This window comes from Pseudophryne corroboree, chromosome 5 (assembly GCF_028390025.1).
Source record: "Pseudophryne corroboree isolate aPseCor3 chromosome 5, aPseCor3.hap2, whole genome shotgun sequence".
In the NCBI taxonomy this organism is placed as follows: Eukaryota; Metazoa; Chordata; class Amphibia; order Anura; family Myobatrachidae; genus Pseudophryne; species Pseudophryne corroboree.
Window position 1 is genome coordinate 649816526 of NC_086448.1, and position 23808 is coordinate 649840333.

Consider the following 23808-nt stretch of genomic DNA (forward strand, 5'->3'; position numbering starts at 1 on the left):
TTGCATATTTCTGCACAGCTGCTGCGCACTAAATGGCATCTGCCTACATCTCTGAATCAGGCGCACTATCTTATGCTGATGGTGTTGCCAGAAGAGGGCCGGGAAACATAAGCTCCGTTTCCTGACTGTACAACACACTCATTAGTGAGATGCACATCATTATTTCCACTACTACTGACAAAGCAGATTATTTGATCTAAGCCAGCAATTAGAGAATGGTGTGGGCGGACTTTCACAGAAAAATTGTCACATACAATCACTTTACTATAGTATTTCTAATAAAGGACTCTGTGGCAATGTGAAAATAAATACATAAATATGTTTTACAATGCACAGACATAGTAAGCAGTTAGCGCAGTGATGGGAGGATGGCTTTGTATAGAAATACATATGATATATTTGACAGCTTGAGTCATTTTTGCAATCAACCACATATCCCTCTGGTATCCATGTGAGTTTCCTTTCAGAGCATCAGGGATGTGGCTTACATCAATCACCTACAAGCCATACATGAAGTGCTTTTCTTTGGTTCTCTCAAATCCACCACGTTCTGGTCTATCAACAGCGATGAACGCTAAAACAAAATGTAATAATTTAAGAATATTATGTAGATGGCATACAAAACATAGCACAACATAACAGAACACAGTTGTTAAAGAGAAGCATACGCAATCATGATACTGAATGTATCCAACATAGATGCAGTAGAAGAATACATACTATATCCTAGCGGTGAGGATGCCGGCAGTCACATGACTGACCGTGGCATCCAGACACTGAAGATCCCGACATCAAAGTGGGTAAGTATTTCTACGCCACACCCAGTCCCCTAGCCTAACCCTCCGTGGGTGGCGGCTAGAGCTAACCCTTCAGAGGTGTCAGCTACTGCTAAATCCCAGGGAGTGGCAGCTAGGGCTAACCCCCCCCCTCCCCCTTAGGGGTCACACTACAGTAGATGTCACAAGCTGCTGCGAGGACTGTGACAATTTGGCAGTGACTGCGATTCAGAATACAGTCTCAACTAACGCTAGGGTTAGGAATTCCTTTCAAATATAAATGGAGATGTTACATTTGACCCTTTTTTCTATACCAGTCAGCTTCAATCCCACCAGATCATCCCTATTATATGCTGTAAAGCCCTAGCATAACTGTCCATGCCAGAGGTTTCTAATATGGTACATAGCAAAATGATACCCTTTCACATCCAGTCCCTGACTGAGAAATTGCCTGGGCAACCCAGGTCCTGGCTAGATGTGAAAAGGACTACCCGGGTTCGGGTTGAGGTCGGGACTGACCCGGTTAGTCTTCAGTGTGTGTCACACTAAAAGTATGCAGAGACGCTGCATGTTATCTCCCAAGCACCGGCAAAGGGACCTCTTGGCTATAACCTGGGTCCAGCCTGCGGTGAGAACACGGTTTCCAGCAGCTGGACACGGCTTGATATCATGTTCAACAACCCAGGTTTGGACCCGGGTTATTGATGTGAAAGGGATATTAGTATATTGGGAAGGAACCAAACTGGGGACATCTTGATTAAATTGTGTAAAACTGAAACCTTTATATCTTCAGCACAGGAGGAACTCCCCCAATTTACAGATATGAAGGGGGCACAAAAAGAGTAGACGGGGGTGTCTGAAATTGGACATCTACTTTAAGTACTGTATACAGAAATTGTTATTACACTCAGCACCTCCCTAATCACAGACATTCTATACTTTCTATATAGATATTAGCTAAGACAAAACAGATCATTAAAGTATTTGGCACCCAGGGTTCCTTTGCTTTGCCTGTATATTTGTCTAGGCATACGTTGAGCATAATTAATGCAGTACTGGGTATAATTGTAGGACTCGGATGTGACTAGCATCTGATTATGGTGGATCAGTGTTTGCCTTCAGACCTTTCCTGCAGTGGCCAGTAAATTTGAATTATTCTCCTGATGTCCATTGTTGATATCATTGAGATTACAAGGAGATGTCAACAAGGATTCTATATATGAAATGCCCTCTCCTCAATAATTGGAGTTAAGAGGTCCAATGCTGCTAACTACGTCTTGCCCCCAGCAGTCCTCTAATAGCTAATTCTCCTGTCACGGATGGCTGACAAAAGTGGAAATTAAGTTCTCCTGACAGGTAGAGGCTTCTCATACAGCGAGAGCACTTACTAGATAGTTCTCTGCACACATGATAAGGTTCTTATGTGTGGAAAGCTAAGCATCGGGCTCCTACTGTCCTGCAACTTAGGGAAAGGGAGATTATAACAACAAAAACAGATTTAGGTGGACAGCCCCTTTAACGGAAGTTACATCTTCACATGTATACTTAATAGTTGCGGGATAACTCTAATAAATAATAACTTTAGAATAATAGAAACATATTTACTGTGAAGGATATAAAAGCTCTGAAACATCTGATGGTTAGAATTGGAACATTACTTACCTTTGCATAGATGGCCTCTGACAATCTATAAAATGCATTCTCAATATTGATATTTTCTTTAGCGCTTGTCTCATAAAATGGTATCCCATATTCCCAGGCAAGCTAGGAAACAAACACAGGCATACTGTTATACAGTCTATGCTATAAGTATAATATAAAGAAAAGATAAAGACTCACTGAATATCTTGATAAAGTGAAATGCATCATGTAGATAAATGGATATATTGTCCTTGTCATATCTACAGTGATGTTAAAAATGAATGACCCCTGTTTAAAAATCAGTGTTTTTACATATCGAGAAACAGTCAATAAGCATCTAGTTCTGCTCAAACGGGAGATGTTTCAAGAAGTGGAGAGAGATAAAGTGGAGACATTTCCCTTATCAAGCAATCAGTTTCTGGGCCTAATTCAGACCTGATCGCTGTGCTGCAAATTTGCAGAGGTCTGTGATCAGATGGGTGTGGTTCATCAAATCGACAGTGTCTAGGTCGACAATGTTTAGGTCGACCACTATAGGTCGACAGTCACTAGGTCAACATGGATGGAAGGTCGACAGGGTTTCTAGGTCGACATGTGCTAGGTCGACAGGTCTAAAGGTCGACATGAGGTTTTTTGTTTTTTTTGGTGTCGTTCTCTTCGTAGAGTGACCGGGATCCCAAATTAGTGCACCGCGTCCCCTCGCATGGCTCGCTTCGCTCGCCATGCTTTGGGCATGGTGCCTTCGCTTCGCTCGGCACACTTTACCGTTCCAATCGTAGTCCACGTGGATCGTTAAGTATGAAAAAATTCAAAAAAAAGAAAAAAAATGTGAAAAACTCATGTCGACCTTTAGACCTGTCGACCTAGCACATGTCGACCTAGAAACCCTGTCGACCTTCCATCCATGTCGACCTAGTGACTGTCGACCTATAGTGGTCGACCTAAACATTGTCGACCAAGACACTGTCGATCTTCAGACCGGATTCCGATCAGATAGTCACCCTCCAGGGAGAGTGTAAACCCGTCCGTCCAAGTGTGCGAATGCATGTGTACGCTGTGCGAAAATTCCGCCAGACAGCGGACAGCTGCATATCCGTTTGAAACTCACTCACCATCAAATGATTTTTCCAGTCTGTGCGTAGCCCAAGACTTACTCCTACAGTGCGATCCAAACAGGCTGTTCGGGGCCCGCAGCTGACGTCACACATCCAACCTGAAAATGCTTGGGAACGCTTGCATTTTTCCTGACACTCCCTGAAAACGGCCAGTTACCGCCCACAAACGTCCGCTTCCTGTCAATCACCTAGCAGACACATAGCGTTCAAAATTTTTGAACAATCCTTTCTCTGTATGGCAACGCACCTGCGCATTGCAATGTATACACACGCGCAGTCATTCAATAATCGACCGATGTGTGATTTCGCACAACAGCGATCAGGTCTGAATCAGGCCCTCTGTCATTTATTTAACACAGGCTTTCAAATGACAGAAATAAGCTGATTGGTTGCTCAAGGCAACTTCTCCACTTTATCTCTCTCCAAGGCATAATACATCTCTCCCCAAGTCCCATAATGTGTGTAATATTATCTTATTTGACAAATAACATATAACAGTTTGGATATTATGGGGTATATGCAATTGCGGTCGAATTCCCGAAATTGTCGAATTTCGGGAATTTTTCGCCCCAAAAAAAAAAATCGACAATGCAATTCAGTACTTTCCGACAAAAAAACGGACTTTCAAAATTCGACTTTTTGAAATTCGACTTTTGACAAATTCGACTTTTTTGCAATGATACACATGCTGCAATTCGACCAAAGTCTATTCAATTCAAGTTTGGAAATTCGACAACAGTGCTTTTAGACAGTAAATTCGTCATTTTCAATCCGCCACACTTTGGAGGGTAAAACCAATAAAAAAAAATTAAAACATTTTTTTTTGGTGTTTTTTTTTTGGTAATAGCATATCTATTTATATTAGAAGGGATTAGGTACTTGGTTTGTCTTTTTTGGAGGCACAAGTATTATTTATATATTTTTTAAAATATATATATATTTTTTTTTTATAGCTGGAACGGTAAAATCAAGGAAAAAAATGGCGTGGGGTCCCCCCTCCAAAGCATAACCAGCCTCGGGCTCTTCGAGCTGGTCCTGGTTCTAAAAATGCGGGGAAAAATTTGACAGGGGATCCCCCGTATTTTTAAAACCAGCACCGGGCTCTGCGCCTGATGCTGGTGCAAAAAATACGGGGGACAAAAAGAGTAGGGGTCCCCCGTATTTTATACACCAGCATCGGGCTCCACTAGCTGGACAGATAATGCCACAGCCGGGGGTCACTTTTATACAGCGCCCTGCGGCCGTGGCATTAAATATCCAACTAGTCACCCCTGGCCGGGGTACCCTGGGGGAGTGGGGACCCCTTCAATCAAGGGGTCCCCCCCCCCCAGCCACCCAAGGGCCAGGGATGAAGCCCAAGGCTGTCCCCCCCCATCCAAGGGCTGCGGATGGGAGGCTGATAGCCTTGAGAAAAATGTCTGAATATTGTTTTTTCCAGTAGTACTACAAGTCCCAGCAAGCCTCCCCCGCAAGCTGGTACTTGGAGAACCACAAGTACCAGCATGCGGGAGAAAAATGGGCCCGCTGGTACCTGTAGTACTACTGGAAAAAAAATACCCAAATAAAAACAGGACACACACCGTGACAAGTACAACTTTATTACATACTGCCGACACACACATACTTACCTATGTTGACATGCCGACTGCCACAGTCTCCGACGATCCGAGGGTACCTGTTAAAAAATTATACTCACCTTCCAGCGTCCACAGATAAATCCACGTCCAGAGTATAATCCAGGTACTTGGCAAAATAACAAAACGCAAAAACCCGTGCCAGCGGACTGAAAGGGGTCCCATGTTGACACATAAGACCCCTTTCCCCGAATGCAGAGACCTCTACGTGACAGCTGTCACTGAAAGGTCTCTTCAGCCAATCAGCGAGTGCAACGTCCTTGCACTCTGCTTATTGGCTCTGCGCGTCTGAGCTCAGACAGCGCATCGCAAAGCCTCTCCATTATATTCAATGGTGGGAACCTTGCGGTTAGCGGTGGGGTCACCCACCGGTCAGCGGCTGACCGCGGGTAACCCCCCCGCTGACGGCAAAGTTCCCACCATTGAATATAATGGAGAGGCTTTGCGATGCGCTGTCACAGCACAGACAGCGCACAGCCAATCAGGTGAGCGCCACGTAGTAGCGCTTCCTGATTGGCTGAAGGGACCTCAGTGACAGGAGTCACGTGGGGTCCCGGCACATTCGGGGAAAGGGGTCTCATGTGTCAATATGGGACCCCTTTTAGTCCGCAGGATCGGGTCATTGCGTTTTTTTTTTTGCCAAGTACCTGGATTATTTTCTGGACGTGGAAGTATCTCTGGACGCTGGAAGGTGAGTATAATTATCTTTTATTTTCAGGTATCCGTGGATTCTACTTGGAGAAGAGGACCGACTGCTTCGTGTCAACATAGGTAAGTATGTGTGTGTCGGCAGTATGTAATAAAGTTGTACTTGTCACGGTGTGTGTGTCCTGTTTTTATTTGGGTATTTTTTCCCCAGTAGTACTACAGGTACCAGCGGGCCCGTTTTTCTCCCGCATGCTGGTACTTGTGGTTCTCCAAGTACCAGCTTGTGGGGGAGGCTTGCTGGGACTTGTAGTACTACTGGAAAAAAACAATATTCAGACATTTTTCTCAAGGCTATCAGCCTCCCATCCGCAGCCCTTGGATGGGGGGACAGCCTCCGGCTTCACCCCTGGCCCTTGGGTGGCTGGGGGAAGGGGACCCCTTGATTGAAGGGGTCCCCACTCCCCCAGGGTACCCCGGCCAGGGGTGACTAGTTGGATATTTAATGCCACGGACGCAGGGCACTGTATAAAAGTGACCCCCGGCTGTGGCATTATCTGTCCAGCTAGTGGAGCCCGATGCTGGTGTAAAAAATACGGGGGACCCCTACTCGTTTTGTCCCCCGTAATTTTTGCACCAGCATCAGGCGCAGAGCCCGGTGCTGGTTTTAAAAATACGGGGGATCCGCTGTCAATTTTGACCCCGGATTTTTAAAACCAGGACCAGCTCGAAGAGCCCGAGGCTGGTTATGCTTTGGAGGGGGGACCCCACGCCATTTTTTCCCGGATTTTTCCCGTTTTTTTAATTCGCGGCAAAATCCGGCAAATCGGCCGTTTTTCGCCCGCGGGACTGTCGAATCCGTTTTTCATTGAATATGGTGAATTCCGGCAGCCACCTGCCGGAATTCACCTGTCGAATTAAAAAACGGCGATAATTTGCCGCGATTCGCCGTGAATTGCATATACCCCTATATATATAAAAAAAATAAGCCAACATTGAGTCCTGTGTGAAAAAGAGTAAGCACACCCATTGGGCTCGATTCAATTTAACGCGATCTGAATAGCGTTGGGAGATCCCGGAACTATTCAATTGTCTCCTTCACGCCCTGCACTTAGTGGGGAATTGCCGGTTACCGCGCCTTAAACCGGGTGTTTAGTTGCGGTAATCAGCATTCTCTGACATAAGTGCGCTGTGCTAAAGGCAGAAAACATTGCGGTACTACTTAAGTCGGATTTCTGTTTGCATCTGCGGAGGGGTACAAGCAGGAATCCTGTAGTCGGGCTTAACAGCGCGGTCAATTGAATAGCTCTGGGACCTCCTTCCAAGCGCTATTCATATCGCGCTGAATTGAATCAAGCACAATGATTCATTAGTTTGTAGATCTGCCTTTAGCAGTTCACACTTTGAGTAATATATATGAATAGGAGGTTATAAGTCTTTCCAGTAAAGTTTCAATAATTTTAGCCCAATCGTCCTTACAACAATGCTCTGGGAAACATTTATGTTTGAGGGCAATCCTTCTTACACAGCTCACTTTAAGTTCTGCAATAGCATCTTCATGAGTGTAAGGTAAAACTTTAAAATTGGCTGTTTCAAACTTGATTCTTTTCTTCGGCGCCCATTTAGCTGTAGATTTGTTGGTGTACTTAGGATCAAAGGCAAGTTGCAGGATCCAATTCTGGACACTCTTTACTTGTTAGACATTTTTATTTACAATATTTAAAAAGAGCTATCTACAGTACTGATATAAAGAGCCATTCATGGTGAACTCAAATGATTGAGGTGTCTAGGTCCTGTGGCTGCAAACAACCATACATCTACACCATACTTGACAGCTGGTATAAGGTTTTCCTGGTGACACTATCGGCGGGATGTAATAGAGACCGAGATCGCCGGAGGTGCGGGATGCTGACCGATCTCGGACGTATTTTTAAAGGGGAAACCACTTACAAGGCAAAACCATGCTTTGTAAGTGATTGCTTTAAAAAAACGTCTCAAATCAGCCGGCATCCCGCACCTCCAGCGATAGGACTCCATTATATCCTGACAAATGCATTTGGTTTTCACTAAACATGACTGTGCATTAAGACCAAACAACTCTAATTTGGGGTCGTCTGTCCAGAGGACTTTGTTCAGTAGCCTGTACTTGTTTGGCCTTTCCCTGATGGCAGCCAAGAACTTTGACATAAACTGCTCTGACAAAGGCCAATATATACCTGTAAATAATTTTAGTTTATTTCATGATTTCTCACACAGTCTAACCGTTGGGTAAAATAATTGAGAATGACAACTGCCTTCAATGGGGTCGATTCAATTCAGCGAGAGTTGAATAGCGGCGGGAGTTAGCTCCCGTCGCTATTCAATTCAGCTCATGTTAAGTCGGCAAAGGCCCGTTCTCGCCGACTTAACAGGTTGAATTGTCGGGAGAACGGGCATTCTCCCACTTAACTCCCCGCCGCAATGCTGTTTCCCGACAGAATCAGCCTCGCGCCGGCTGCGCGGCAGCACTTTTGTCTGATTTCTTCTCTCATACCCCAGGGGTGAGGGAAGTATTCCCGACAATTGGTGTCACTTGGCGCTGTATTGAATAGTGCTGGGAGCTAACTCCCGGCGCTATTCAACTGTCGCTGAACTGAATCGACCCCAATGTTCTCTATTTGGAAATGATCTTCTCACTGTGCTATGATGGACATCAAATTGTAGAAATGGCTTTATATCCCTTTGTAACATGCACACACTTACACAATAGGGTTCATTTTTGTCTGTATATTTTTGGAGTTTGGGAGGAAACCAGAGTACCCAGAGGAAACACATGCAAGCACAGGGAGACTATATAGGGGTATATTCAATTAGGGTCGAAAACTGCCGTCTGTCGAAAAAAGACGGCAGTTTTCGACTTTTTAAGGTCGTCATCAGTTTTTATTCGACAAGTCGTGGAATTCGACTTGTCGAATAGTACGTGAATCGGCGGTATAGTTGCTGATTCACGTACTTTTGAGTGAAACGGGGCCAAATTCGACAGGATTTGGCCCCAATTCCGACTATCTCAGTCCGACATGAAAAAATGTCAAACTGAGGTGTGGGACCCAGAGGAGGAGAGGGGGGGAGCCGCGGGTAGAAGGGGGACAACCGCAGGCATACCGGGGAGAGCAGCGCTACAGCAGGATGTCTCACAGCCGCTTACCCGGCTCCAGCAAGTGAGGTCACGCTTGCTGGAGCCGGGTGGACACTGCCGTGAGGTCTGGCGGATGTGAGACATCCTTCTGCAGCGCTGCTCTCCTCCGTCTGCCCGCGGCTGTCCCTGCTGGTCTCCCCGCGGCTCCCCCTTCCTCTCCTCCTCTGGGTCCCTCATCTCAATTCGACTTTTTAAAAGTCGAATTGAAATGAGATTGAATAGGGGTTGTCTGATCCATTCCGACAAATGCATGTCGGAATGGATCCGACCCTAATTGAATATACCCCATAAACTGGACAGAGTTATCGCTATGGTGAGAATCGAACCCATGAACTCAGTGCTGTGCAGCATTAATACTATCCATTACACCATCCGTACTGCCTATATGGTGTTAACACGAACGATACTCCAGACCAAATGCAATGGTTCTACATTTACTGAGGTCATAGTATTTCCTTTGTGATCAAATAATGATGTGTAACCTGACTTACATTACATGCTTACTGATACAGAAGCAGTAAGGGTGCACGGATTTTGATGTTGAATAATTAACGACACAGTAAAATCTGAAATGGCTGTCACATGAGATTAGTTTCATCAGTACGTGCGGAGGACTAAATGATTACTTATTTCCTTGATATGGTAAAAATGCAGATATAACCTTGCACCCCCATCACATCTATACATACTGTAGATGGTTTTAATCAGAGCTGATTATAAGTTTTTTATCAGTTTCTACCAATATTATATAAGGTGTACCAGCGCTAGTTAGAATAATGTGTTTGGCACGGTTTGCTTATACAAAAAAAAATCACAATTTATTAAAATAATAAAAACATAGAAATAATGTATAGTATTGCTGTTGATGATGAACTCATAATAAACACCTCACTCTAGGAGCTCCTGAGGAAGCTGGATCCTATTACAACCAGCGAAACGCGTTGAGCTTACGTCTAATCACCCACCTGGATCCCACTCCACATCTTTATTATTTGGACACCTTGGTAAACCTTTTGGCAATTATATGGACACCTATCCACCACTTTTGATCACATCACTAGCATCATTCCGCAAAATCCCTTCAGCTCCAAATGGACTTTCCCTTTGGCTGATGCAAGACCAAGGGATCATCATTTTGCTCATCCGGTAAATATTATTGATATGCAGTGATTGCAACTTTGGGAAACTGTCCTAGCCAAAACACCACTGACTATTCCTATATGTGAGAGTGGACTTATAACTTTGATCCTATAGCCCTATAGAGTGAGGTGTTTATTATGTGTTCATCATCAACAGCAATACTATACATTATTTCTATGTTTTTATTATTTTAATAAATTGTGATTTTTTTTTGTATGAAGCAAACCGTCCCAAGCACATTATTCTAGCCAGCGCTGGTCCACCTTATATTTTCTGTTTCATATCGGAGGGTTTGACCACCCCCATACCAGCTGCTGCTGACTGCGTACTTGCATATTTCTTTGAATACTTGTGATTTCTACCAATATTAGTTGCAGTCCACAGGTAGCGAGAGAGGTCAGTCCCACATTATATAATTATAATAGGATTTTAATTACCTACTGGTAAATCCTTTTCTCGTAGTCCGTAGAGGATGCTGGGGTCCACATTAGTACCATGGGGTATAGACGGGTCCATTAGGAGCCACTGGCACTTTAAGAGTTTAACAGTGTGGGCTGGCTCCTCCCTCTATGCCCCTCCTACCAGACTCAGTCTAGAAACTGTGCCCAAGGAGACGGACAACTTTGAGAGAAGGATTTTACACAGATAGTGGCGAGATTCAAACCAGCTCACACAAACAAGGCAAACCAAGCTAACCAGCTTCAAAACTCAGCAACAGCTGAATAACATTACAGAACCCAGTAATAACGCAGTACTTAACTAAGAACAAAGCAGTACTGAATCAAGTAACCATTGCAGGGTAACGAAGTGCTGAGCGGGCGCCCAGCATCCTCTACAGACTACGAGAAAAGGATTTACCAAAAGATAATTAAAATACTATTTTCTCTTACGTCCTAGAGGATGCTGGGGTCCACATTAGTACCATGGGGATGTACCAAAGCTCCCAGAACGGGAGGGAGAGCGCGGAGACTCCTGCAAAACTGATTGACCAAACATAAGGTCTTCAGAGGCCAAAGTATTGAACCTGTAGAATTTTGCAAACGTGTTCAACCCAGACCAAGTAGCCGCTCGGCAAAGCTGTAAAGCAGACACACCCCGGGCAGCTGCCCAGGTAGAATCCACCTTACGAGTAGAGTGGGCCTTAACAGATTTTGGACACATGCAGCCCTGCCGTAGAAAACGCATGCTGGATAGTGAACCTGATCGAGCGAGAGATCATCTGCTTAGAAGCAGGACACCCAAGTTTCTTGGGATCATACAGGACAAACAGGGAGTCCTATTTTCTGTGATGAGCAGTCCTCTTCACATAGATTTTAAGAGCCCTTACAACATCCAAGGACTTTGATGGAATTGAGGAGTCAGTAGCCACTGGCACCACAATAGGTTGGTTGATATGAAAAGCCGACACAATCTTTGGAAGGAACTGTTGACGTATCCGGAGCTCAGCTCTATCTTCATGGAAGATCAAATAGAGGCTTTTACAAGACAAACCCCCAACTCCGACACACGTCGTGCAGAAGCTAAGGCCAACAAAGTGACAGACTTCCACGTGAGAAACGTGACTTCAACCTCCTGTAGAGGCTCGAATCATTTCGATTGGAGGAACTGTAACACCACGTTAAGATCCCAGGGCGCCGTAGGCGGCACAAAGGGAGGCTGGATGTGCAGAACCCCTTTCAAAAAAGTCAACCTCAGGGAGGGAAGCCAGCTGTTTCTGGAAGAAAATGGATAAGGCCGAAATCTGGACCTTTACGGATCCCAACCTCAGGCCCATACCTGCTTGCAGGAAGAGGAGAAATCGTCCCAGTTGAAACTCCACTGTAGGAAACTTCTTGGATTTACACCAAGATACATACTTTTTCCAAATTCAATGGTAATGTTTAGACGTTACTCCTTTCCTAGCCTGTATCAGAGTAGGAATAACCTTGTTCGGAATTCCTTTCTGAGCTAATATCTGGCGTTTAACCTACATGCCGTCAAAAGTAGACGCGGCAAGTCTTGATAAGCGAACGGCCCCTGTTGTAACAGGTCCTCCCGAAGAGGAAGAGGCCTCGGATCTTCGAGCAGTAGCCCCAGAAGATCTGCATACCAATCCATTCTTGGCCAGTCCGGAACAATGAGGACTGCCTGAGCTCTTGTTCTCCTTATGAGCTTTAGAATCCTTGGAATGAGTGGAAGTGGTGGAAACAAGTACACTGACTGGAACACCCACGGAGACACCAGAGCGTCCACCGCCACTGCTTGCGGGTCTCTACCTCCAAAGCTTCTTGTTGAGGCGGAAGGCCATCATGTCTATCTGAGGAACCCCCCAAAGATGTGTCACTTCCGTGAACACCTCTGGATGGAGGCCCCACTGTCCTGGATGGAGATCGTGTCTGCTGAGGAAGTCCGCTTCCCAGTTGTCCACTCCCGGAATGAAGATTGCTGACAGCGCCAACGCGTGTTTTTCTGCCTAGAGGATGATTCTTGTTACCTCTGACATCGCAGCACTGCTCTTCGTTCCGCCCTGTCGGTTGATGTAGGTCACCGTCGTTACATTGTCCGACTGCACTTGAATGGCACGATCTTGCAGAAGATGTGCCGCTTAGAGAAGACCATTGTACACGGCTCTTAGTTCCAGAATGTTTATTGGAAGACTGGATTCCAGACTTGACCACCTTCCTTGGAAGGTTTCCCCTTGAGTGACTGCGCCCCAACCCCCGGAGACTTGCATCCGTGGTCAGAAGGATCCAGTCCTGAAACCCGAACCTGCGGCCCTCCAGAAGGTGAGACATTTGCAGCCACCAGAGGAGTGAAATCCTTGCATTCGGCGACAGACATATTCCTCAGGTGCATATGTAGATGAGACCCCGACCACTTGTCTAGGAGATCCAGTTGGAAGGATCGAGCATGAAATCTTCTGTACTGTAGAGCCTCGTAGGAAGCAACCATCTTCCCCAGAAGGCGAATGCACTGATGAACCGATACCCGGGCTGGCTTCAGGACATCCCGGACCATTGTTTGATTCACCAACGCTTTCTTCTCCGGTAGAAACACCCTCTGCACTTCTGTGTCGAGAATCATCCCCAGGAAAGACAATCTTCTTGTCGGCTCCAAATGTGACTTCGGAAGGTTCAGGATCCAACCATGTTCCCTGAGCAGACGAGTCGTGAGAGCAATGGACTGCAACAAGGTCTCCCTGGTCGATGCCTTTATCAGCAGATCGTCCAGATATGGAATTATGTTCACCCCCTGTCTGCGGAGGAGAACCATCATCTCTGCCATCACCTTGGTGAACACCCTCAGTGCCGTGGAAAGACCGAATAGCAATGCCTGAAACTGATAGTTACTGTCTAACTGTGCAAACCTGAGATAAGCCTGGTGCGGCGGCCAAATCGGAATGTGGAGGTACGCATCCTTGATATCCAGGGATACCAGAAAATCTCCCTCCTCTTGACCTGAGATCACCGCTCTCAGAGACTCCATTTTGAACTTGAACTCCCTCAGATAAGGGTTTAACGATTTCAAGTTCAAAATCGGTCTAACCGAACCATCCGGTTTCGGTACCACGAAAAGGTTTGAATAATAACCCACAAACTACCCACAAGGGTGTGACCCCCTGTGGAAAATCAGGAGCGCTGACCCTACTAATTATTGGAGACAAATAAATAATGATTACAATAATACTAATTAAAATATACAAATTATAATTTATTAACATATAATGCTGCAGCATAAATGACATACATTAAAACCATAATAGATATGTATATGAGCTTCTAGTGCAAATATATATATATAAATTTCTAGTGCAAATGCTCCACCTATACTAATGAAACAATTAAAAATTAAAAATTAACTAAAAAACCGAGGCTTGGATTTCCACCATGCACACATATATTGATTCCAAATAGGCAATTACCGTATATAGTTGGATCCTTATATCACCTCAAAGGTCAGCCTGTTAGGATGATTCCAATTAAAAGAGCTCCCTCTGCTGGTGCTTGTCCATTAATTGCAGATTATCTGGAGACTGTATTTCACAGGATTTCATCCACAGCTCTCCGGCTCCCTCTGCTGGCGACTGGCCGAAATTGCAGGTAAAAGGCTGATATCGTAGCCACGAGCCGGTGATCGCTTTGAACAATTGCCTATTTGGAATCAATATATGTGTGCACACATTTTTCCGGGACACTGATGAATTACTGACACGTGAATATAATTGGTGTCTAAAAATGCTGAATCAGCGGGTCCATTAATGCATCAAGTGGACTCTATGAAATCCATGGGTCAGCGCTCCTGATTTTCCACAGGGGGTCACACCCTTGTGGGTAGTTTGTGTGTTTTGTTAAATATAGGGATTGCAATTATCCCTATAATTAGGAGCAGCAGTCCTTGCTATTATTGAAATCTCCTTCAGTCCGGCAGTAACTGGCGCCTGAGAGTATACACACCTGTCCACACAATTCCAGTGTGGGGGCGGTTGTGTATACACCCAGCACGATATTTTTGATAATTGAATAATAACCCTTGTTTTGCACATGCGGAGGAACAGTAACAATGACCGCTGACCTTTCCAATTTTGAATAGCTTCCTGTAGGACAGCCCTGTCTTTCAGTAAAGCTGGCAAGCCTGATTTGAAGAATCGGTGAGGCGGGAGTTCTTGAAACTCTAATCTGTACCCCTGGGACACAATATCCTGTACCCAGGAGTCCAGGCCGGACGCCACCCAGATGTGGCTGAAACGTCTGAGCCTCGCACCCACCAGACCGTCCTACAGGCTGTGCTGTCCCCCGTCATGCTGAGGATTTTGAGTAACCAGAAGCAGGCTTCTGGTCCTGGGAGCCTGCAGGTGCAGGCATTTTGAATTTTGCCTGCCCACCTCTGAAGAAAGTGGTAGGGGGCTTGGACTTTCTTGTCTTAGCGGTCCGAAAGGACAGCGATGCAGATGAAGAAAAGGGTTTCTTCATAGAAGGTGTAGCTGAGGGAAGAAAAGATGACTTACCCGTGGTTGCCGTGGAAATCCACGCATCCAACGCTTCCCCAAATAGAGCCCGACCTGTGTAGGGTAGGTTCTTCACACTTCTCCTGGATTCCACGTCTGCCGACCATTGGCGTAGCCAGAGTCCCCTGTGAGCTGAGACAGACATGGAAGATATCCGCGCATTCAGCATACCCAGGTCCTTCATGGATTCCACCATGAACCCCGCAGAATCCTGTATGTTACGTAAAAACAGTTCAATGTCACTTTTATCCATTGTATCTAAATCTTCTAGTAACGTGCCTGACCACTTTACTATAGCTTTTAAAATCCATGCGCAGGCAATAGTGGGCCTTAACGCCACCACCCCTGAAGCAGTGTATATGGATTTGAGCGTAGTGTCAATCTTACGATCAGTCGGTTCTTTTAACGCGGTAGATCCAGAGACAGGTAAAACCACCTTTTTTGACAGTCTGGAGACAGATGCGTCAACTATGGGTGGATTTTCCCATCTTTTTCTATCCTCCTCAGGGAAGGGAAATGCAACCATAATTCTCTTGGGGATCTGGAATTTTTTCTCCGGGGTTTCCCAGGATTTTTCAAATAAAGCATCTAATTCTTTAGACGCAGGAAAGGTTAGCAAGGCTTTCTTATTGTCTGTGAAGTAAGCCTCCTCAACCTGCTCAGGTGGTGTGTCAGTAATGTTTAACACATCTCTAATGGCCTCAATCATGAGCTGCACCCTCTTAGCCAGGGATGCTGCCCCCCTCAGCACATCCCCATCACCGTCAACTGTATCAGAGTCGGTATCCGTGTCATCTTGCATAATCTGGGCAAGTGCACGTTTCTTTGGGAATATGCTAGGGGATTGAGATGGAACAGAACCTGACCAAACAGCCATAGAATTCTTTAAAACCTGAGTTTCCGTCTCAGTATGAGCTACCCTAGTAGAGATCTGAGAGATCATTCCCTTAATAGAAGTCAGCCATTCTGGCTCTTTAATAGGAATCTGAGACAATATATTACATTTCTGGGTACATGGAATGTATTCCTCTGGGGAAGAAATATCCTCTGCAGCATAAGACACAGAGTCCCCGGACATGGCTATGTGAGAGAGCATACACCCACACACACACACACAGGAAATGTCACAGTTTTTCCCCCAAGAACTTTCAGAGAAACACAGAGCTTGGAGCCAGCACACACACAGCGCTTAATTAGGTAGATATAACAAAATACCTGGCACTGACTGTGTACCCTTAAGAGACTACACAGAAATGTAAAGCCTCCCCTCCCCTTCTACAACCCCTTGACACCGCACAGGATAGCTGGAGTCGTTTGGAGGGACAGCACTCCCTGTCAGCGTCTCCAGATCTGTCTCTGCAGGGAGAAAATGTCGCTGAACGCTGCTGGGTCCGCTCTGAGCAGAAGCTCCGCCCCCTGGAAATGGCGCCTCTTCCCGCACTTTCAAAGATTATACTGGCCTGAGGATTTTGCTAACAGTGTCACCAGTGTAGGGTATCTGCGCTGGCTCAGGGCGCCACCTCACCGCACCGCACTGTGTACCGCTGAGCTCTCCAGAGCGCAGTTAGTACTGCGCTCCTACCCTGTTGCCGCCATTCACACCGGCTCCCCGCTTGTCAGGGGCGTCGGTGACTCACTCGCCACTGGAATCTTCTGGCTCTGTTAGGGGGTGGTGGCATGCTGCGGGAGTGAGTGGTCGCCTCGGGCGGCTAATGATCATCACCCTCAGGACCTCAGTGTCCTGTCAGCGGAGATAGTGGCCATTAACCTCTCAGGGTTGGACACTACTCCCCTCCCCCTAAGTCCCACGAAGCAGGAAGGCTGTTGCCAGCAGTCTCCCTGTGCCTAAACTCTAATGAAAAAAATAAAATTAGAAAAACTTCTATGGAGCTCCCCTAGCTGTGACCGGCTCCTCCGGACACATTTTCTAAACTGAGTCTGGTAGGAGGGGCATAGAGGGAGGAGCCAGCCCACACTGTTAAACTCTTAAAGCGCCAGTGGCTCCTAGTGGACCCATCTATACCCCATGGTACTAATGTGGACCCCAGCATCCTCTAGGACGTAAGAGATAAATTGTTAGTTGTCGTGGTGGATGAGCACCCACAGTCTGATCACAATGGGGCTGATTCTGAGTAGGGAGCAAAGCAAAAAGAAGCACATAACTCTGTACCTTGGCAAAACTATGTTGCACTGTAGGTGAGGCAGATGTAACATGTGCAGGGACATTTAGATGTAGGAGGATCGTGTCCAAACTAAATCTAACTTGCAAAGTAACAATAAAGCTTCCAAAGTTTGTGGCCTACATGCAAAAGCAGACAGTATTTACCCTTCATGCACAAAGAATACTTGCGCCCCTTGTATTACAACATGTTTGTTGATACAAATATGTAACTTGTTTTGTTGATACAAAGTTGTAACATGTTTTGTTGATACAAAAAGTTGTAACATGTTTTGTTGATACAAAGTTGTAACATGTTTTGCTGATACAAAGTTGCAACATGTTTTGTTGATACAAAGTTGGCTTTTTTTTTTTTTTTTTTTTTGCTGAACTCCCAACTCAGAATCAGCCCATAAGTGCACTAAGCTGTTTATAAAAGAATTGAAAATATATTGTAGTATTTATATTACTGCAGAGTTTGACAGATATCTACCTTAATTCCCTTTACATTTGGCCTTAATGCTTAAAGTGTGCACCAACATATGCAGCTCGTGAATTTTACTTTTAAGCCCCTTTCAGACATGTGACCTGGAAATTCGCCAGTTCTAGCATCCTGCAAATTACCGGGTCTCAGCTCTGTGACCATGGTCAGGAGCAGGGTCGGGGACCTGGGACTTAGTCCCAGGTTGTGTCCTTTCACATGTGCAAAAATCCCGGGATGATGCGTGGTCATGTGTAAAAACCCAGGATTTAGCTGCATGTCTTAAAGGGGCGTCAGTCACACCAGTGAAGCACCCTTTACTATGTGTGTGTGTGTGTGTGTGTGTGTGTATATATATATATATATATATATATATATATATATATATATATATATATGTGTGTGTGTACCATGGGGTATAGACTGTTCCGCTGGAGCCTTCAGCACTTTAAGACTTTTTAACAGTGTGAACTGGCTCCTCCCTCTATGCCCCTCCTCAAGACCTCAGTATAGGAACTGTGCCTGAGGAGACGGACAACTTCGAGAGAAGAAATGACATTAAACTAGTGGCGAGATTCACACCATATCAAAAACATGTCGCCTAACATGGCCTTTAACATAACCCATGCTAACGTGCATGCATAACGTAACAGTTGCTGTAAAACATCTTAACACATGAGAACCTGTGTAAAAAGACAAAACGTAATTTGCAGGAAAAATGAGCACTGGGCGGGCACCCAGCATCCGCTACGGACTACGAGAAAAGGATTTACCGGTAGGTAATTAAAATCCTATTTTCTCTTACGTCCTAGAGGATGCTGGGGTCCATTTTAGTACCATGGGGATGTACCAAAGCTCCCAGTACGGGCGGGAAAGTGCTAATGTTCCTGTAGAACTGACTGACAAAACTGAAGGTCGTCAGCAGCCAAGGTGTCAAACCTGTAAAACTTAGCAAACGTGTTTGCCCCTGACCAAGTAGCTGCTCGGCAAATTTGCAACGCCGAGACACCCGGGGCAGCCGCCCAGGAAGAACCCACTTTCCTTGTAGAGTGGGCCTTTATCGAACTCGGTAACGGCAATCCTGCCGTGGAATAAGCGTGCTGAATGGTACATCTGATCCAGCACACAATAGTCTGCTTAGAAGCAGGACCCCCAATCTTGTTGGGGTCATAGAGGACAAACAAAGAATCTGTTTTCCTCATCTGAGCCGTTCTTGCAACATAAGTCCTCAATGCTCTAACAACATCCAAGGACTTTGAAACGGCTGAGGTGTCAGAAGCCACTGGCACCACCACAGGTTGGTTGATATGGAAATAAGACACAACCTTTGGAAGAAAATGCTGACGCGTCCGCAGTTCAGCTCTATCTTCAGGAAAAATCAAATAAGGACTCGTGTGACAGAGCTCCTAATTCAGACACTCGTCTGCCTGAGGCCAAGTCCAACAGCATGACCACTTTCCAAGTGAGAAACTTCAACTCTACCTCTTGTAGAGGCTCAAACCAGTCTGATTTAAGGAACTGCAACACCACATTAAGATCCCATGGCGCCGCAGGAGGCACAAAGAGAGACTGGATGCGCAGAACCCCCTTCACGAACGCCTGGACCTCAGGAAGGTAAGCCAACTGTTTCTGAAAGAAAATGAACAAGGCCGAAATTTGGACCTTGATAGACCCTAATCTCAAGCCAGCATCCACACCAACCTGTAGAAACAGGAGAAGACGTCCTAATTTAAACTCCACTGCAGGAGACTTCTTGGATTCACACCAAGATACATATATTCTCCAAATACGATGGTAATGTTTGGACGTTACCAGTTTCCTGGCCAGAATAAGTGTGGGAATGACTTCATTGGGAATAACCTTACAGGCTAGGATCTGGCACTCAACAGCCATGCCGTCAAACGCAGCCGCGGTAAGTCATGATAAACCAACGGCCCTGCTGAAGCAGGTCCTCGCGAAGATGCTGAGGATCTTCCAGTAATAACTCCTGAAGATCTGGATACCAAGCCCTCCTTGGCCAGTCTGGAGAAATGAGAATTTCTCAAACCCTTGTTCTTCTGATGATCTTGAGAACTTTTGGTATTAGTGGAAGTGGAGGGAACAGATACACAGACTGAAACACCCACTGGGTCACCAGTGCATCCACTGTTATTGCTTGTGGGTCTCTCGACCTGGAACAATATTTCTGAAGCTTCTTGTTGAGACGTTATGCCATCATATCTACTTCAGGAACGCCCCAACGATCTGCTACCTCTGCAAAGACTTCTGGGTGGAGGCCCCATTCTCCTGGATGGAGATCGTGTCTGCTGAGGAAGTCTGCTTCCCAGTTGCCCACTCCCGGAATGAAAATTGCTGACAGAGCTTTTGCATGTCTTTCTGCCCAGAGGAGTATCTTTGTCACCTCTGCCATTGCCACTCTGCTTTTTGTTCCGCCCTGGCGGTTTATGTAAGCTACTGCCGTTACATTGTCTGACTGGATCTGTATGGGACGACCTTGAAGGTGTGCCGCTTGATGAAGGCTGTTGTACACAGCTCTCAATTCCAGAATGTTTATGTGAAGGAGTACTTCTTGACTTGACCATCGTCCTTGGAAGCTTTCCCCTTGCGTGACTGCTCCCCAACCTCGGAGGCTTGCATCTGTGGTCACCAGGATCCAAGTCTGAAAACCGAACCTGTGTCCCTCCAGGAGTTGAGAACGTTGAAGCCACCACAAGAGTGAAATACTGGCTTTTGTTGACAGGATTACCCTCCTGTGCATGTGTAGGTGTGATCTGGACCACTTGTCCAGTAGGTCCCACTGGAACACCCAGGCAGATGCACTGATGAATCGATACGCGTGCTGGTTTTAAAACTTGTTTGACCATCCTCTGGATCTCCAGAGCCTTTTCCACCGGTAGGAATACTTTCTGTGCTTCCGTGTCCAATATCATTCCCAGAAATGATAACCTCATTGTGGGTTCCAATTGTGATTTTGGAAGGTTTATGATCCAACCGTCAGGGAAAGTGCAATGTTCTGCACTAGTTTCTCCCTGGATCTCGCTTTTATGAGATCGTCCAAGTATGGGATGACTTTGACTCCTTTCTTGCGAATAAGAACCATCATCTCCGCCATCACCTTGGTGAATATTCTCGGAGCCGTGGAGAGCCCGAAAGGCAATGTTTGGAACTGGTAGTGGCAGTCCTGCACCGCAAACCTCAGGTATGCCTGATGCGGCGGGTAGATGGGAACATGTAAATAGGCATCTTTGATGTCCATCAATACCAGAAATTCATTTTCCGTCAAGCTGGAGATCACCGCTCTCAGGGATTCCATCTTGAATTTGAACCTTTTCAAATAAAGGTTCAGAGTCTTTAGGTTTAAAATCGGTCTGACCGAGCCATCCGGCTTCGGCACTACAAACAGGCTTGAATGAAACCCTTTTTCCTGTTGTGACACAGGAACTAAGGAAATTACGTTGTCTTGACATAATTTCTGTATTGCGTTCAGCGCTTTTGCTCTGTCCTGAACAGAAGCTGGTAAGCTGGTAAGAAGCTGGTAAGGCTGATTTGAAAAATCGGCATGGGGGAAGGTCCTGAAATTCCAATTTGTACCCTTGGGATACTATCTGCAATACCCAAGGATCCAGATCTGAGTGAACCCAGACCTGGCTGAAAGACGATAGATGTGCTCCCACCCGATCGTACTCCCGCAGGGGAGCCCCAGCGCCATGCTGAGGTTTTAGCAGAAGTAGCTGTTGACTTGTGCTCCTGCGAGCCTGATGGTGTTGTAGATTTTTTACCTCTTCCTGGACCTCTTCCTGCGAAGAAGGGGGTACCCTTTGCCTTTTTGGACTTGTTGGGTCGAAAGGATTGCATCGTATGAGAATGAAATCCTTTCCTAGGTGGAGCAGCTGCGGAAGGCAGAAATGCTGACTTGCCTGATGTAGTTGTAGAAATCATGGCATCCAGCTTGTCTGCAAAGAGGGTTTCTCCATTGTAAGGAAGCGCCTCAATATTCTTTTTTTATTCCGCATCAGCATTCCATTGGCGAATCCACAGCGCGCTGCGGTCTGTAATCGCCATAGCGGAGGATCTTGAACTCAGCAACCAAATATCCTTCATAGGTTCAACTAACCTGCAGCATCTTTGATATGGCCGAGAGTTAGGACTATTTCATCCCTGTCAACTGTGTCTATCTTAACAAGCACGTTGTCAGACCATTTTTTCACAGCGTTACCTATCCACGCACAAGCAATGGTGGGCCTGAGCACCATTCGGATAGCCGTATATATGGATTTTAGGGTTGTTTCTAATTTACGGTCAGCTGGATCTTTTAAGGTGGCTGAACCAGGGGCAGGTAAAACAATTTTCTTAGACGAGAAACAAGGGTGTCTATCATTGGGGGTGTCACCCATTTGTGCCTGTCTTCCACAGGGAAAGGGTACGCTACACGTATCCTTCTGGGAAGGGTAAATTTCTTCTCAGGGTTAGCCCAGGATTCTTCAAAGAACGCATTCAAATCCTTTGAAGGAGGAAAAGTCACAACCTGCTTTTTATTTAATTTAAAATAATCCTTTTCCTCTGGGACCAGTGTTGTTTCAGGAAACGCCAACACTTCTTTTATAGCAACTATCATACATTGTATGCTTTTGGCTAATTTGGGGTCTTCCCCTCTCAAATCCCCAGTGTTGACGTCAGAGTCATAGGGGTATATGCAATTGCGGTCGAATTCCCGAAATTGTCGAAAAACTGGACTTTTTCGACAAAAAAAAAATAAAAAATCGACAATGCAATTCAGTACTTTCCGTCAAAAAAACGGACTTTCAAAATTCGACTTTTTGAAATTCGACATTTGTCAAATTCGACTTTTCTGCAATGGTACAAATGCGGCAATTCGACAAAAGTATATTCAATTGAAGTTTGGAAATTCGACAACAGTGCTTTTAGACAGTAAATTCGTCATTTTCAATCCGCCACACTTTGGTGGGTGAATCTAATAAAAAAATTTCAAAACATGTTTTTTTGGGTGTTTTTTTTATTGGTAATAGCATATCTATGTATATTAGAAGGGATTAGGTACTTGGTTTGTCTTTTTGGGAGGCACAAGTATTATTTATATATTTTTAAATATATATATATATATATATATATATATATATTTTTTTTTAGATGGAATGGTAAAATCCCGGAAAAAAATGGCGTGGGGTCCCCCCTCCAAAGCATAACCAGCCTCGGGCTCTTCGAGCCGGTCCTGGTTCTAAAAATCCGGGGGGAAAATGGACAGCACCGGCTCTGCGCCTGGTGCAAAAAATACGGGGGACAAAAAGAGTAGGGGTCCCCCGTATTTTTTACACCAGCATCGGGCTCCACTAGCTGGACAGATAATACCACAGCCGGGTGTTACTTTTATACAGCGCCCTGCGGCCGTGGCATTAAATATCCAACTAGTCACCCCTGGCCGGGGTACCCTGGGGGAGTGGGGACCCCTTCAATCAAGGGGTCCCCCTCCCCAGCCATCCAAGGGCCAGGGGTGAAGCCCGAGGCTGTCCCCCCCATCCAAGGGCTGCGGATGGGAGGCTGATAGCCTTGAGAAAATGTAAAGAATATTGTTTTTTCCTGTAGTACTACAAGTCGCAGCAAGCCTCCCACGCAAGCTGGTACTTGGAGAACCACAAGTACCAGCATGCGGGAGAAAAACGGGCCCGCTGGTACCTGTAGTACTACTGGAAAAAAAATACCCAAATAAAAACAGGAGACACACACCTTGAGAGTAAAACTTTATTGCACACCTGCCGACACACACATACTTACCTATGTTGACCCGCCGACTGCCACGTCTCCTGATCCGACGATCCGGGGTACCTGTGAATCAAATTATACTCACCTCAATCCAGTGTCCAGATATAAATCCTCGTACTTGGCAAAAAAAGAAAACGAACACCCGAACCAGCGGACTAAAAGGGGTCCCATGTTTACACATGAGACCTCTTTCCCCGAATGCCGGGACCCCACGTGACTGCTGTCACCGAGGTCCCTTCAGCCAATCAGGAAGCGCTACTTCGTTGCACTCACCTGATTGG

The 23808-nt window shown here is 45.7% G+C and overlaps 1 protein-coding gene across 1 annotated transcript in view; it reads right to left on the reverse strand.

The window, feature by feature from the left end:
- Positions 1 to 243: 243 nt before the first annotated feature.
- LOC134929290 (ras-related protein Rab-10-like) overlaps positions 244 to 23808 on the reverse strand; it is a 171017-nt gene continuing 147452 nt past the window's right edge. Inside the window, exons 5-6 of the mRNA XM_063924988.1 lie at positions 2439 to 2540; positions 244 to 574 (exon numbers count right to left, since the gene is read on the reverse strand). Coding sequence (XP_063781058.1) covers positions 494 to 574; positions 2439 to 2540 — 183 coding nt within the window. The 3' untranslated portion in view covers positions 244 to 493. The remainder of the gene's footprint in view (positions 575 to 2438; positions 2541 to 23808) is intronic.